Here is an 18201-nt window from a genome sequence, read left to right on the forward strand (position 1 = left end):
AAAATAGGCTTAGGAGATGATGATTTAAGAAATTAGGCATTCCCCTTTTAGTCACAGTGACTCATTTTTATGCTTTATTCTTGCAAATAGAAATAATATCTTGGACTTGCTCTTACTTCTGGCATGACAAACATCATGAATCTTTCATTATGAGAAAGTGCTTGAGGGAATTTTTCCTTATGAAAAAAAAAAGGCACATAGGGTATTTCACAGACACTAATTTTACTGTTTTAACTATTCTTGGGTGCTTTTTCTTTGGATGTCTCTGTGCTTATTTTGAAGAAAAATGTCTAAGCCTTATGTTTTGATGTTATTTGTTCTGACGTGGTTCATGTGACACTATATGGCTACAGATGGGTATTCCAAGAAAGAGTCAAAATGGTGTATACAAACATACAGAGCCTGGCAATCCCTTGGATTTCTACAGCATGAGGTAACTCAAACCATTTGTTGATGAGAAGAATCAATTCAGGTACATGACAGCTAAAACTCGGCCTTGAATATTTTACTTTATAGAACTTATCTAAAGCATTCACCTTTAGAACCTTCCAGATTCTTCCATCATCACTGTGATAGTGACATTAAGGGCAAGGAAGTCCTTCCTCCTAGCAGAAGTGATCAAGTTACTTGCCAGATGCTCCCTCAAGGCAAGAGAGGAAATGCTTTTTCCCTCCACAAAACCAAACAGGACAAAGTAAGCGAAGCTGACATCCTCTACCTAATAAGCATCTCAGAGCAGAAGACCATGCCTACTCGTGGTTTATCTCATAGAATCACAGAATATCCCGAGTTGGAAGGAACCCACAAGGATCACTGAGTTCAACTCTTGGCTCCACAAGGAACACTCAAGATTCAAACTGTATTTCTGAGTGTTGTCCAAAGGCTTCTTGAACTCTGGCAAGCCTGCCCTCTACCTGTTGCTGACACGGACATAAACTGAAACCCAAACAAGCTTCCTTTCCTCCTTTCAGAGATTAGGAAAATGCATTATTTATAAAGAGGGGACATTATGCAATAAACAAGCACATCACAATTCTACTAATCAAGTTCTGTGGGCTGCTAGAACACATGAATCTAAGATCAGCTACGTAAATACAAAAATATCCTAGAAGAGACCACAGCCATGCAATTCACATTTCTGAACCCTGAGGCATGGAAGAAACAGAAATGCAGAAAAACCCTGTCAGCATTCTGAATCTCTCATCCATCATAATGCCCAATTCCAAGAGAGTTTACTTTGGACCAGCTCTGTCTGATCCGGTGGATGAAATATGTGTTGACTGCTAAAGCTCACTCATTGTGTTCAGAAGTAAACAGGGATGATGAAGAGATTTGCTTCCAAATGAGATTCTCAGCCAAAATAAAGTGCAAATGCGAGCATATTTTATGACTAACAAATTTGAGAAGCTTGAGAAGTGCCTGGGATGGTGCTCATGTTATACCTAAAAGCATCTTCTCTTTTACTGGAGCTACTGCCTTCCCACTTCCTCACACCAAAATTACAGTGTGCTCCAACTGGAAACAGTTATGTGTTTGAATACTGAGATCAAATACACATCCTTCTTCAACCTTCTGTTTTTTGTTTTTTAAAAGCAACGAATCAAACCAAGCCCTTCTCATTATTCTGGTGACATGGCAATAAATATCTGGAATTTCCTAAGCTAGCTAATTTTACCATTTGGTATTAGAAAGTACAAATGAAGATGCAGTGGTTATGACTTGTAGAAAATAGTCTATAATCCATAGACTAAATGGAAGCTGTGTAAATTCCTGAACTTCTCATTGAATCACAACACGGTCCTTACTGAACAATTCATTAATGCACTGGTTTCAAGTAATATTAGTACTAATTGCCAGTTATCCTTTTGAGAACAGGTCTGCATTACTACAATTTTGTTCAGCTACAAGAGGTATTCATTTCCATCAATGTTCTAACGTCTAAGATCCATGCAATTAGAAAGCAGACAACAGTATCTATTTTGTGTGTGTGTGTGTGTGTATCTGTGTGTGTGTCTAAAAATCTTATGAAGTTCATTTCAAATAATTCAATTCTATTTTTTTTGGTTGCATAATCAATACTATAACATGAAATTCTGTTTACAGAGAACAGACATTTCATGTGGTTTTTCATCTGTGCTTCTGCAATTCATTCTGTATTGAACAGCTTGAGTGTCATCAAAGCTGCTGTAATTTCTTTGCAGTATGAAATTAACTATCATTTGCAAGACCCCAGAAGCTACCAAACAGACTGTGGCTGCTGAAGACCCGGCAAGCAAATTTCAAGGAGATTAATGTTATTATCTAAAAAATATCGTTATGAAGAAGTAACATCAGAAAACTAAGTTTTCCTTTGGTTAAAGCTGGTAGAAATGGTCCTCCAACATAAAGCAACCAGTGCTCCAGGCACCTTCGTATTCAGAAATTAGCATAAACTCAATCACTCTTCATTTAAAATTATCCTACCACTTCTTGGCTTTTATGAGCAGATAAGGTCAGATTTTGTACCTAATCAGCAATTACTGATTATGGTAATTGTAAGAGAAAAAATAGCTTTAACTTAATGTGATTCTGAATGGTTGTGTCCAGAAGGAAAATCTACTGCACATTCCTATGTGTATGAGATGTGTAGACCTATGACACAAGTTTTCAGAATTCTTGAAGATAATGTAAAAGTAGGCTCTTTAATGTTGTTAAGGGTTGTTAACAAGTTAACATTCTAAGGTAGTTCTTTCTTTTCTAGCAAGGAAACTTGGCTTACATGCATGTGTTTCTTTTTTACTTTAAAGGACCTACCAATAATAACAACAACTTTGTAACATGAAGTTCTGTCACTTAGATGAATCACTATTCCAGCACATCCTGATATGAGAGGGAGCACATAAACAGGAAGGTGAACGGCTGTTTACAAGGGCGGATAGTGACAGGACAAGGCGGAATGGTTTTAAACTGAGGCAGGGGAGGTTTAGGTTAGATATTAGGAGGAATTTTTTCACACAGAGGGTGGTGATGCACTGGAACAGGTTGCCCAAGGAGGCTGTGGATGCCCCATCCCTGGAGGTATTCAAGGCCAGGCTGGATGTGGCTCTGGGCAGCCAGGTCTGCTGGTTGGCGACCCTGCACACAGCAGGGGATTGAAACTACATGATCTTTGGGGTGCTTTTCAACCCAGGCCATTCTGTGATTCTGTGATATTTAGTAGGCGTAACACAACACAGATATGGTTTTAACCCATTTACTCCAAGTTCTCTGGCAAATAACAAACAACTGTGCATCAGCTATTTTAAAATCAAAGAATCAAACCACAACTAGTGATAATAAGCACCTGCTTGAGTATGAACCATGTATCCAATTTCACTTCATTAGTTATAGGATAATTATTGCTCACTGCTATAAAAAGAACGAATTGCAATGCATGAATAGCAAATGTCACCAAAAGATTTTAACATTGGAGGAAAATGGATGTAGAAAACTCAAAGAACTTGACAAGAATAAATTCTGTGTGACTGTTCATATAGCAAATAATGTCAACTAGACTGATGCTGTACAGAGGAAGAGTTGCACGATACAGATGGGGGAATTTATTCATAATATATTTATCCTTTTATTCTTACTCTTTTCTGTTTCTTTTCATACATGTTTTGGATTCAAACATCACAGAAGCTTTTCTTTTGGTCTTTTCCTGCCCAAAGCTCTCAACCAGATTTCAGCTGTGACAACCTGCAAACCTTTTGACAGAGAAACATAGCCAGATTTTCCACACAAATGAACATGTTGGGCTCCAGAGCTGTTTGCCTGATACACAAGTAAAAATACCTCTAAATGAATCCTCAATAAACCTTATAATGCTTAATGGAAACTAAGCCCAAACTGGCACATTATTCACAGCCAAAACTGACTCTCAGCCAACATCTAATGTAAGAATATGCAAGCCAGAGAAAATTATATTCATGATATATTACAAATAATCTAATTTTGGGGTGGAGGTTAGCTATGAAGCTAGGAACAAATTCTCCTTCCTTTATCAAAACGAGGTTTTATTTTCTCTGTCCACCCCAATGAAGAAATAAAAGATCAGTTGGCAGGCAGTCTAAAGCAGAATGTTGTATTTATAGAATAAATAAACAAAGAGATATATAAACAGGTCATATTAAATAAGCGTGGCTGCACTCGACACATCACACTGCAGTAACTCAAGAGGAAGCTGAAATACATAGTATAGTGGCTGCACTTAGAACTTAGGCTTATTATTTAGGAAGGAAAGTCTCAATATATGGTCCACCTCTAGAAAAAAAGGACAGTTTACTGCTCACTTGCTTGAAGAATACGGAACCGAACACAATATAACTTAAATAAACTGAAAAAAGGAGCCTGTTGGAAACATATTTTCTAGGTTTCCTATTCACATATACGCATTATGGTCTTTAAAATATAACAGACCTTAGCAAAGCTTACCTGCTTTTTTACTAAGCTTGTATAAGAATGTTTGTCGTGGATCCGAATGGTCTCGACACGTCAGCTGCAACAGAGACCCAGACTTCTTCCATTTCTGCATAAACCACAGTCCTATATTGTAGGGCACAAGATGAATATAATCCAAAATAATATATGAAAAGTAATTAGACAGACATGTAGCATCTACATATTTAGTCCTTCAGATGTTGCTATGTCATTGTCTTTCCTGTCTATATGTATAATAAGGCACGAAGACCATTATTTCTCCTAATGTACATGCTCTCACAAAAATAACTATACTTAGAAAAAGTGACACTGTACCAGTGTTAGCCACAAGGTGACATTCAAACTCTATTTTAACTATTTATAGAATATTAGAACATTCTGAGGTTGAAATACGTAGTGGTAACCAACAAGCATTCTCAGCTTTCTGAAAATAACTTTAAAAAATAATTGAAATAATAAAAAATAATTAGGAGATATAAAAAAGAAAGCAGAATTTTCTTTCTGTGATTTTGTACCCTCTTTATTAGGCAATGAGCAATGCCCACTGGCTACCTGGCTTTCATGTGCTGACTCAACTCTCGGAGAAATAGTTAATTTTTAATAGTGATTTCCTGAAGGCCAGTGCTGTATACACATGATGCAGTAGATTTTAGATTTTTTTAGATTACAATACCTTTACTTGTTATTATCTTGGTATTTTCCAAAATCCTGAAGGGTCTGCTCTGACAGTCTCCAACATTAACTCCAACTGGCCAGCAATTCCTGCCAACTTTTTTTAAGCCCAACATATGTGAGCAGAGAGGTTTTGCTCTTAATTTTTGTATGAAACAATAAAGTGGTAAGTGAGCCAGCGTTAAATAAATTTCTTCATGATTTAGAGTGTATTCTTAACAGTTTTATGAGTATATTTATATTTAGTTAAAATAAGTTTTGGTTTTGTGCCTTTCAAGGCAAGTGGTAAACTCAGAAACAAGCTTTCATCCTTGATTAATTTAAAAGTTGTATGTTATCTAAAAAGATTTCTTAGAATTTATTTGCAGTTTCTGCTAGAGTTCTGCTACAGCTACATTCAGTCTTCAGAAAAAAACAGACATAGTTTTAGTGCATTTAGCTACAAAACCTCCCCTGATCTTATACTATCAATAGTAATATTTTACCTGTATTCACAAGAGCACTGCTGTTGTAGAGAGTACCAAGGTGTGGTCCAGACAGAGACAAGAAGGTATGAAGTTTGTTGAGGTAATATTTAAATCGAGGTCTTGTGAGCACTGAACGAATTATTAAATTACCCAGTGAATGGCCAATAAAGCTGTTTAAAAATAAAAACACAATTTGATGGTAATCTTTTTTTTTATTATTTTACACAGAAAAAGATAAAACTGCTATCATAAAATGCTGAAGGAGAAAAAAAGAAAAAAGAAAACACTCCAGCTTTTATTTTAGGCAATAACAGAAACACAGCTTGTCTGTATTTCCCAAGCTACACAGACTCATTAGAAACATGCTCTCTACAATTATTGTACAAATTGTTTTTGAAAGCTGGTGAAAACAAACTACCTCCCACTCAAAGCCATGATTGTTGCTGGGTGTATTTCCCCTAGCACCAAGTATTCAGAAAATATTTTGAGATGTGCATAATTGAACAGATCACAACATGTGATGGCATTCAGTGTAATATATACATACTGAATCAACTTGTTGGGGGATTTCAAAATTGGACCCCTATAAATGGGAAAACCATTATTGAACTGAATCTGAATGTTTGAAAATAGAAGTAACATCTCAAATCTGCTTAGCAGTTCAACCAAAAGAAGTGACTATCAGGTTGAGGGAGGCAACTGAAGATACCTGTCTGGCAGGAGAACATCATATTTAGTTGTCTGCCTAGTTAATCAAGTTAGAGTGAAGACTTGATGTAACTCTAAGAATAATTACTTGATCTGAGTTGCCTCCTGCCATACCTGCAAATCTGTACAAAGCCTTTCTTTAGCAGGGAAACTACAAAAGAAAGCAATTCTATTTATGATGCAGTTAGCATTGCAGAGGGGTAAGGATCACACTAGCTTAGGCACCAAGTCACAGAGGATATGGTATAGATAACATTCATAAAATTAAATGGAAAAAAATCTGTCTTCTCTTACAGAAGTAATCTCAGGACTTGGAGAAAACAGGCAACCATCCAATAATATCTGGGAAATCTATGGCAGAACTACCACGGTTAGGTCACTTAATTGCACCAACATACCACCCTTCCAATGTTCCTCTTATCACTGCATTCAAAACAGTTAAAGTTGCCAGTGTGTATAAAATACATTGCTATTTTTTTTTTGTGACCAAGAATTATTAATGTGAAAACTCCAATTTAAAGCTAAGTGAAAAAATTCAATCATTAGGCTATAGAATGGTAAGGTCACTTCAACACTCTGACAGAACTGTACATTTCTATGACAGAATGGGCTATTTGTTCCTTACTAAAATACAGTCTAACAATATATGTATATTCTTTCTGGCCACTTTCAGGACTAGATATTCCAAATTCCTGCAATATCAGAAGTTCTTTGCCACAGCTTGCTGTGTTACCTAACTGACTTGGAAATAAAAAATATGTCTCCTCTGTGATATTGCATAGTCACATTAAAAGTACAAGTGGGGTATATCTGAAAACAAAAATACTGAATTGCTGATTCCCTTGAATACTAAAATTTGAAACTATTCTCTTAACGTACATCGTGACATCCACACACACACAAAAAGCAAAACCACAGATATTTTTATAGGTACGAAAGGTGTCTGCAGAAATTGAGTGAGTTCATTTCGTAAATGATCTGCATCACAGTTACAGCTCTTGTAAAGGAGAGGCTATTTTCTAAAGAAGATCTGAACCCCAGCAGAGATGTTTTCTTGACAGTTTGCTGATAGTTCAGCCACTGTTCACTAAATGGCATATGAGAAATTCTTGTACTGTATCATAACAAAAAGGCAAAATCATAACAGAAAGGCAAAAGCCCAGCTTGAATTTAACCTAGCTGCTGGTGTGAAAAGGAATAAGAAACTCTTTTATAAATACATTAACAGTAAGAGGAGGACAAAGGAGAATATCCACTCTTTGCTGGATGAGGCTGGGAATGTGACCACTGAGGATAAGGAAAAGGCGGAGGTTCTGAATGCCTTCTTTACGTCTGTCTTTAAAAGTCAGACCAGTTATCCTCAGGATACCCCTCTCTCTGACCTTTAATCTCGGCCGGGGAGCACACTAACCCCCCTGCGATTCTGAAAGAAACAGTCAGAGACCTACTGCTCCAGCTGGACTGTCACAAGTCGATGGGGCCAGATGAGATCCACCCGAGAGTGCTGAGGGAACTGGCGGAGGTGATAGCCGAGCCGCTTTCCACCATCTGTCAGCGCTCCTTGTTGACTGGTGAGGTGCCAGAAGACTGGAGGCTTGCCAATGTGACTCCCATTTACAAGAAAGGTCGTAAGGAGGATCCGGGGAACTACAGGCCTGTCAGCCTGACCTCGGTGCCAGGGAAGGTTATGGAGCAGATCGTCTTGAGGGAGATCATGCGGCATGTGCAGGGTGACCGGGGGATCAGGCCTAGCCAGCATGGGTTCATGAAGGGCAGGTCCTGTTTGACCAACCTGATCTCCTTCTATGATCTAGTGACCCATCTGGTGGATGAAGGAAAGGCTGTTGATGTGGTCTACCTAGACTTCAGCAAAGCCTTTGACACTGTCTCCCACAGCATTCTCCTGCAGAAGCTGGCAGTCAGAGGCTTGGATGGGTACACTCTTGGCTGGGTAAGGAGCTGGCTGGAGGGCCGGGCGCAGAGAGTGGTGGTGAATGGAGTCAAATCCAGCTGGCGACCGGTCGTGAGTGGTGTTCCGCAGGGGTCGGTGCTGGGGCCTGTCCTCTTCAATATCTTTATAGATGACCTCGATGAGGGCATCGAGTGCACCCTCAGTAAATTCGCAGATGACACCAAATTGGCTGGAAGCGTGGATCTGCCTGGGGGTAGCGATGCCCTACAGAGGGATCTGGACAGGCTGGAGAGCTGGGCTGGAGCCAATGGGATGAGTTTCAACAAGGCCAAATGCCAGGTCCTGCACTTCGGCCACAACAACCCCAGGCGACGCTACAGGCTTGGGGCGGTGTGGCTGGAGGACTGCGTAGAGGAAATGGACCTGGGGGTATTGATTGATGCTCGGCTGAACATGAGCCGACAGTGTGCCCAGGTGGCCAAGAAGGCCAATGGCATCCTGGCTTGCATCAGAAACAGTGTTGCAAGCAGGAGCAGAGAGGTGATTGTTCCCCTATATTCAGCACTCGTCAGGCCGCACCTCGAGTACTGTGTCCAGTTTTGGGCCCCTCACCCCAAGAAAGATATTGAGGCCCTGGAGCGTGTTCAAAGAAGGGCAACGAAGCTGGTGAGGGGTCTGGAGCACAGGCCATATGAGGAGAGGCTGAAGGAGCTGGGAATGTTCAGCCTGGAGAAGAGGAGGCTCAGGGGAGACCTTATTGCTCTCTATAACTTCCTGAAGGGAGGTTGTAGTGAGCTGGGGGTCGGCCTCTTCTCTCGTGTCATTAGTGATAGGACCAGGGGGAATGGTTTCAAGCTACGCCAGGGGAAATTCAGGCTGGACATGAGGAAGTATTACTTTTCAGAAAGGGTGGTCAGGCACTGGAATGGACTGCCCAGGGAGGTGGTGGAGTCACCGACCCTGGGGGTGTTCAAGGAAAGACTGGATGTTGCGTTGAGGGACATGGTTTAGTAGGAGCTATTGGGAATAGGTGAACGGTTGGACTGGGTGATCTTTTAGGTCTTTTCCAACCTTAGTGATTCTATGATTCTATGATAAGAAAGGCCAATTTCATCACTGGAGAAAGAAGTGGCACGTCAATCAATCCTATCATACTCAAGAATATGGACATATCTAAATCAAAAGTTTAGAAACGTGGAATACCCTTCTGAGAAAAAAAGCATGCTTGCAATTAGCTGTGCGAATGAATCTCAAAGATTGAACAATTCTTCATTTGTAAAGATTTAGAAAAATAAGAAAAGTTACTGTAACATACTGTACTGAAATCAAGATTTGTAGGTGAACGTGCAATAAGCCTTTAATGTTATTTTCTATTAGAGGAAGGTTTAAGCATTTCTTCAAATCAAGTGCAAGGAAAAAAGCATTGGAAAATGTAAGATGAAAATGTAACCCAACCTACTCATTCTTTCAGATACCTGCAACTGTGGAATGCTCTGCAATACCAATGCATTTCTGAACAGCAGGTGGCAACATTACTGCCTTTTGAAGACAAGATATTGCTAAAGTTAAAAAATTACACTGTAGTATTTATATTTGCTTTACGCCCAAGTTTCCAAACTGAGACTGTGCTGGAGAACTATGCACAGTGAAACTTCTTTATTCTGTATTACTAAATGAAAGATTGTGTCTAAGCATGAAAATTCACAAAAGGAAAAAATGTCCATTGAAAGCCATAATTTAAAAGATGCTGAAACAATGTCAAGCTCAGGAACTTTCTAAAGTAGCAAATGGTATACCCACAAGAGGGTACCTTCTGTTGTATGTCCTCTGCTTATACTCTTCCCCTAAACATCACCATGAGAGATAGCTGACTGAAAAAGACAAAGCCCAGAGTCTGATTAGTGAATAGATGTTTTAATGCGTGCCTAGCATGAAGAACTGTGTGGTTTATTTGGTCATTCTTTAGCCAATAGTTTTTTTATGAAAATAAATTGCTGCTGGTTTGAATGAAACTTCTAGTTCGTGCTTCCCAGTCACATTCCGAGTACAATTTTGTACAAAGAAAACTAATGCACATATTGGATGGTGTATTGATATAGTAACAGGTATGAGCTTTAGCATTATCTGATATTCATTAAGTTGACAATACAGCATGGCTCTGGGTTCTGATGGCACAGGGAGTGCCTCTTCTTATCTCAGTACAAGAATGTAGCACACTGAGTACAATTCTGCTATTACTTGAAGGCACGATGGTGTAGAATCTCATAATTTTGCTTGACTTGTCTTGGCCTGAGCTAATCTGAGTTTATTCTAGCTGTGACAACAACTGTCTAGCAGTACAGGAACAAGTCAGGCCTAAAGCTGCTTTAGTTTCACTGCAGTTTCTAACAACAACACATCGTTGTTCTGTGGGAATTGAAACGTGCATCACCAGAATAAAATGTGGTGTGATGGAGTGCAGACAGATATATGCCTGAAGTCCCCAGCAGTCAATTAATGTGCACTGCAGAAGCATAGGTCAGGAAATAAGAACAGTGTTAGGAACATTTTACACATAGTAAAGAGCATTTCCTTTTGCCCATAACAAGATTCTGGATGTAGAAGAGGGACGAGGTAGATTTTTCTGAGACATGGTGCTGCCCAGTCCTTATTGCCTCATGAAATCATTATAGGCCTGGAGACTGATTTCTAATTTAATTCAGCAGCTCTTGTACAGAGAACACCTTTAGTACACAGATAGATTTTAGGAAGAGATCTAGCATCATTAAGGAGAACATGACCAGCTAGAACAAAGCACACTTTCTCTACACTGGGACAGTCAAAATTAGGCAGGAATGTGTTGGCTATTCACACAGAGGCTTTCTGAAGAATATTTTCCTGGACATTTTGGATCATTCTTTCAAGAGCATGCATATAAGCACAACTTTCTGAAAGATCTCTCATACAGCTACAAGGAAACAGCTGCAGGATATGCAACTTCCTCATAAGAAAAGCAAAAGTTGATGGATGGAGAATTCTGCTTTGTGACAGGCAAAGAGAAGTGGAGCTCTTGTGAAGGAAACAAAAATTTAAAAATGCAATTTCTTTTTTGTCATTCAAGTGACAGGCAGTAAATAAAACTGAAAAAAAATATATACAGATCAAAAGAGACTTCAATATTCAGATATGCATGATGGGAAGATAAGTGGGTGGGTATGTCCATCTGACCACAGAATAAGAGAGACATCAGCAGACACAGAACTCTCCAATACTGAGGGTGCTCACATGCAGTATGCAAAACACACAGGGTCACATAATGTTTGGGGTTTTTAAAATCACATTAAACATAATTGGCCACGTCAAATCTGAAAATATGACTATTCGTTTAAAACGTGAGATTAAATTTAAACATTTTTGGTATTTTCTATAGCTGGGCAAGACTTCCTAAACACACGACTACACAGAAACCTGTGGGATAACTAACAGCCACTAATGAATCAAAAAGCACTACACATGCATTATAAGAGAATGTCTAAACAAATGGGTGAAGTCAGACTTTCACTTGCTCCTTTCATCTATCACAAAGCTAACTCCAGCAACACAGCTGAGTCAGTAATGAAATCTGCCAACAGCGCACTCTACGTCGAGAATATAAATGGAACAGGTATTCCCTGAGAATAATTGAAAAAGGGAAGAGGAATGCATATGCTGCACTCTACATTAAGATGTACAACATGCCTTCTAGCAGATGGAACAACAGAAAAAATTCAAAACAATGAAATACTTTTCTCATGCGGCTGCCCTTTAATGCCACAGGTTAGGTTGAACTTTCCTGTAGGAATGACTATCTAGACAATATGCCACACATACTTGTGAAGAGACTAAAATCAGTAGAATAGCTAACCCTGTCTAGGAATAGCACTCTTATGGTTTCCTTCTTTGTTCTCAAAAACTTATATTGTACTACAGATCACCACCCCACAGGATCTCTAAGGCAGTACAGGACAGTGGCTCCTGAAACGTAACGCATGACCCACTCTGTGCTACAACCACTACCAGGAACAAGTGAGCTTGCTTACTTTGGTTTTATTTCCCTCTCTCCTCTCTCCTCCTTTTCCCTGCTCCTCCTCAGCCATGAAGTTCTCTCTCCTTTCCCTCCTGAGGCTTGCTTCTGAGCACCACAGTTCACAACAACACCGGACTCTGCTTTTAAGTTTATTTCTATAGGTAGTATAGAACACATATTACCTGATTTTTGAAAGGGTTAGATTATAAATCTGTATATACTGTATAATTTCATCTAACAGGCGATCTGTCATGGAATCAAAATCAGCAAAGGTATCATTCTGTAAAATAAAAGAAATATAAAATAACAACTGCGTTTTCTAATACAGCAATATGCATTCTGCAGTCTGAACTCTTATTCCCCAGAGTTTTGATCAACAGAACACAAATAAAAGCATTCATGTTAACTCTGAATACAAACACTACAGCTTGGTATTCTCATTTTTTCAATTTTTTTCCTGTAACATGGAATAAAGTGATAAACATTTCATTGTGACACTATTTGCTTCTAACACAGCAGAACAAATCTTATCAACATGACACAGTCAGCTTTACTTCTAAGGCTTCCCCTACATAAAACCTTATCAGCAGCAAAACTGAAAGCCAAACTTTCAAAACTAAATCACACTGCCCAGGAAATAGGAGACAGTTTCTGAGAAAGTTTGCATAAGTACTGTTTATTCAAAACAACAAAACCTCTAATGCCCAATTCCCAGCCGATTCTCTGTAACGATTAACAGTAAGAAATTTAAAAAGAGGTAGGCAAAGGTGCCTAAAACTTCTCAATGAAAGCTCCAAGGGATCTGTGCTAAAATCTGTAGTATTCAACATACTGATAAATGGTCTGAATAAGGGGAGAAAGAGAGTAATGAGATGTCAGAATTTGTAGACAAAACCAAATATCCAGGATAATCTATTCTACAACTGATCAGAACTTCAGAAGAACCTGACAGTACTGCGTGACTGGGTGGTAAAAAGGTAAGAAATGCAAAATAATGTTACATAGGGAAAAACAGCTCTAAGTTTACATGCAAATAATAAACTGTATATCCATGTTCTATATATTAATTTATATAAGGAACATCAGGAAAGCATTAGAAAATATCAATATAGCATTTTGTAATTTCATGGTGCACAAGCATCACCAATGCCTTATTTTAAAGGCATCCAACCTATTTTAAAGGACAGGAAGTTAGAAAATGGGCAGAGACAGATAACATGAATGTCTAGAAATTGTTCCACATGTGCCTGAGAAATACGGCATGAACGAGGTCTTCAGCTGCCTCCTGAAGAGGGAGAAATTCTACTTGTTTATAAAATATTTTATTAAATGAAGCAAAAAATGGGTGTTTTTATTGACTAGTTTTTGTTTTTTGTCTTTTCCAAAAAAAGCCCAACAAGATGTAGAGGGACTGGTTTAAACGTCACTGTTTGCAACTGGATAATTCATGTATATGAACAGTAGAAAGAATCTCAACTCTGCTGTGGAAACTCAAAGCAAAAACACTAAAAAAAGAACAAGCCAACAGTAAGGAGAAAAATCCATCAGTAGCTATTAGGCTCAGTGGTCTCAGTAGAATTCCTAAACCTCAGAACTAAAGACTGTCAAAAATTTTAAGGCTACAGAAGAGAAAGCATGGCTCAGGGCCTGCTCAGCCTGCTCTCAAAGCTTCCTAGCAGCTATCTCCAGAAATACACCATTGCACTAACTGAACCCTTCCTCTGAGTCACTGCAGAGACTCTGTTCTAATGCTTCCCTGAACTACTCTAATACAGTATGTAACAAACCAAAAAAGCATGTGAAAATTGGTCTTCCATGCTTTTCCAAGCTTACTTTATCTGAACATAATAAAGTTCACGAAAATTTAAGACAAAGCTAATTCAGTGTCAATTTGGTGTCACAATCAAGGTCTTGCAATAGACAGAAGATCAGTTCCTGTAAAATAATGCATCTCCCTTCTTGCCACGCAAGTTTCTACCATTACTACTTCTACCACTTAGAGGTATTTTATCTACAAAATCTGAGAACTGAGCAGATATCACTAGACACAACAAAACGGCAGCAGCAAATATTTACTCCTTGTATATATCCTTCATTATCTTACTAAGTTATGCAACCACTTCCATGTGAGCCACAGAGCAAATTATGGATTCTATGAGAATACAAAAACATAATACAACATGGTAAACTGTAACACAATAGAACTATCAGATAAACATGTCTGAAAGCATACAGTGTTCACTGCTTTACAAAAATTCTTCTGTTGCTGGCAAATACCTGATTTCTTTCGGACATAAGAAAGTCTATTCTCCCTCCAGGCAGCCCCAGCTCAATGTAAGTCTTCACTAATCTTAAATCTGCACTGTTACCTAAAGAGGAAAAATAATCAACAGTTAGATACTGCAAAGGGAACTCGCAATAAAAAGCATTTAGAGCACTGAAATGAACGTATGGCACAACTTTTATATTTAAACACAGCTAATAATATTCTCAGCCCTATTTAAAATTCAGTGAGACTCGGGAAGATAAACTCCAATGTCAAACAGCAAGGAAGTCATGTTTAATTTTGTCTTAGCATCCAACATATACATAGCACTGTGAACACTAAATTCCTGAAAACCTAATTAACTTTGATAAAAGCCAATTAAAGAACTCAAAGCTAGCTTAAAAGATTTCACTGAAGCAGCAAGGCATAAGGGCAAGTTGAAAAGTTTTTCATAGCGCAAAAAGGCAAACTGGGCCATCAGCTGATAAAGATACCCATGATGGCACACAAGACAACCAAAGGTAGTTTTTAAGTACAGTCCTGAAGATTTCCCTATATCAATGATTATGCGTATCTTTGGAATAAGGATACTCTTTCTGTCATTTCTCAAAAGAAAAAAAAAACACAAACAAAAGACCCCGCATTAAGAGGAAATAATTTGTATGAACATCCTGTTTTGGAAGAAAAATGTATCTATATGGATTGTTCTAGGGCTTCAAATGCATGTTTTTTTATTAACAATTCTTATGCCCAGCTGATCTTTTGTGTCACCTCTAGGTATGCTATACCACACAAACATTTACACTAGGAAGAAGAAGCTTTTGGTTTGAAAACAATGGATACTTTCTGTTCAAAGGCAGAAGGAAAAGCCTTTCTATTATTTTGATTTTTTTTTTTTTTAATTAGGAATTTGAAAAACTAGTAAGGCAGCTGTGCTGTGCAAGTTTCAGTCCAGCCCAACAGGCTATCTATTGCTCTTTTGGGTCTTCTTGCTTTGTTATTTAAGAAGCTTCTCAATATGAGACAAAAAGGCTGATGGCAGAATGCTGTGAAATAACATAACCAGAGCAGACATTATTTCTTGGTGTGTGCATATATTCTGAACTAAAAGCAGGTGAACGTATTCAAGCTTGAGTGCAACCAGAGGAAGGCAGCAAAGCTGGTAAAAGCGCATGAAGGCATGTCCTAAGGAACAGAGGTGGAGGACACATGGATAGGATAGTTGGAAAAAAGGAGACTAAGAAGTGACACCTCATTGCCCTCTAAAACTTCCCGTGTAGAAGAAATGGAGAATGGGAAGTCAACCTCCTCTGCCCGGTAACAAATGATGGTCTGTCAGGGAATAGCACAAACCTGTGTCAGGGGAGGTTCAGACTGAACATTAGGAAAAATTTCTTTGCCATGAGAGCGATCAAACACTGGTACAGGCTTCCTGGAGAGGTGACTGATCAGTGTTCCTGTCAGTGTTCAATTTTATGCTGCTCTATTCTACACTATTTTCCTACTGTCTTTCATTTAGCAAGGGATATTTTCATTTTATTACAGTAAAGTCTCTGTCCCTGAGATATTCAGAATCCCACTGGGCAACCTGTGCTGAGCAGGGGAATTCAACTAGGTGGTCTCCAGAGATCCCTTCAAACCTCAACCGTTTTGTGATTCTGTGATCTAACATTTCAAAACTTAATAAAACTTAATACACACTTGACTGCATTCTACATGTAACATTTTTTTCATAACAACATGCACACTTTTTATTCTCCTTGACAACGTAACATTACAAATTCTAAACAAAACTGTTTTGTTACTATCTGCTCTCTTACTGCAGTATGGACAAACACTTAGATGACATAAAGGCTGGAAGATATAACTGATATAAGTGAATTATGACATAAACTGGGTTTATGCAGAAGAAATATTTACTCAAGACAAGCGTTACATAAAATTCTTCATTCAAGTGATTTTCTGGAACACACTGTTCATATAACAGCACAATGTCAGATTCCCATCTCGCTCAAGTGAACCTGTTCCAGAAGTGCTCAATTCAGAGTGCAACAGCTAAACCTAACTGGTGACCTGAGCTGTTATCTCACTCAGTGCCATATTTCCCAGCATACCATCTAGGCCATGGACGCAGACTATAAGATGTATTCCTTCTTCTGAACAGTCATCCTCTTCCATACTGAAGTAAGGTATTGAAGAGGCCAGTTTGAAAACATCACTGTACATAAATCCAGGAAGTTTTAGTTGCTTCAGTTCTTCCTTAGCCTGAAGGAAACTGGAAAGAAACAATATTTATGATAAAGAAACATTTACTATTATCAGACAAATTTAGGATCTCCTACAACAGTGTTTTTAGTGACTTTTTGCTTTTGTCTTTACATGACTGACAGGAACAAATTTTTTTTATCAAATTACTATCTTCACAAAATAAGCCAATTGCTCAAAATATGTTTTCATTTCAAGCTTTCTACAGTCCCTTGTCCTCTATAACAAAATCCATACCCAAGCTTGACTCTTCTCTCCTTTGAAAATCTCTGTATTTTTGAAAGCACTGAATTTCTGTTTTTATTCTGGTCTTAACTAAGTGACAGCTTTGTTTAAGTGCAATATAACTGGAATTATAACCTGATCTAAAGTCAAGGTAAAGACTTCCAATGAATTTTTGTAATTCTTGCCAAACTTAAAAACTATTTCATAGATCAGCAGAGGGCTGGAGTCAGCAATATCTCTGCTCACGATAAAATCTAATAGGCTGACCTGGTGTTTTCTTCAGAAGAAAACTAATCCAGACCTCTGATCTCTTACCTATTACAGGCTTGCATCATAGTTTCTAATAGCTGAGTTGCCCATATGCCAGGAGATCCTTGCACTCTTCCTTTCTATCCCTTCCCATAGTTTCTTTGTATATGACCTTCCTACGTAATTGTCTACCAGTTTTGCACAAAATATTTCAAGCAGCCTTGCTTTGAGCAAAAAGCATTCTGTTTTTTTTCCCTCCTCATGTTGTTTGTTCTGCATGATCCCTCATAGTGGCACTCTGCAACCCATCCTCTTCCAATTGTTCTCCTCCCATCCTAATTTTCATCCTCTGGTTTCCAACTTGTTCTTTAGCTCATTCCTCACTAACTGGTGAGACACCACTGTGGTCAGTTTACCCCACCCTCTGCAGCAGAATTTACTTAGTTTGTACTGCAGGAATGCTTAGTGACTGAGATGTGCTAAAGTTAGTTCTCTAAGATGCAGCTCTTGCTCTCTGGAATCAGTGATCCAACAATCCATAAGACTTGCTTTCCCCTAGGCCAAGCATCAAATTTTACTCTGCATTGCCCTTTTCTTTTGGAATGCCACAGTCTTTGCTTTTCATCCTTCCTATTCCATGCCAGTACCCACTCACTGTTATTTCAAAGCTTCTTTTCTGTCCTCCCACTTCTAATCCTGGTTCTGCCACAATTGCTAGAACCTTCCTTCTGTCATCAACCGCTAACCACAAACTATCTGGTCTTTAGCTACCTTCCAACTCTGCTTTATTGTGACAGCAACATTTTACTTCCAATACAACACATTACACTGCTATTTCCCATGCTCTGGTAGCAGCAGGGGTTATCTGGGAAACTGTTATGTTTGCATTTGGGATTCCTGACATTGCTCTAAATTTGGGCTTCCTGGTATCCCA

The 18201-nt window shown here is 38.6% G+C and overlaps 1 protein-coding gene across 1 annotated transcript in view; it reads right to left on the reverse strand.

Moving 5' to 3' along the window:
- FAM135A (family with sequence similarity 135 member A) overlaps positions 1 to 18201 on the reverse strand; it is a gene marked incomplete at both ends in the record, with an annotated part of 64074 nt that overhangs the window by 3518 nt on the left and 42355 nt on the right. The window contains 5 exons of the mRNA XM_079532726.1: positions 4453 to 4563; positions 5616 to 5767; positions 12445 to 12542; positions 14540 to 14631; positions 16643 to 16803. Coding sequence (XP_079388852.1) covers positions 4453 to 4563; positions 5616 to 5767; positions 12445 to 12542; positions 14540 to 14631; positions 16643 to 16803 — 614 coding nt within the window. The remainder of the gene's footprint in view (positions 1 to 4452; positions 4564 to 5615; positions 5768 to 12444; positions 12543 to 14539; positions 14632 to 16642; positions 16804 to 18201) is intronic.

This window comes from Tetrao urogallus (assembly GCF_951394365.1).
Source record: "Tetrao urogallus genome assembly, chromosome: 2".
In the NCBI taxonomy this organism is placed as follows: domain Eukaryota; kingdom Metazoa; phylum Chordata; class Aves; order Galliformes; family Phasianidae; genus Tetrao; species Tetrao urogallus.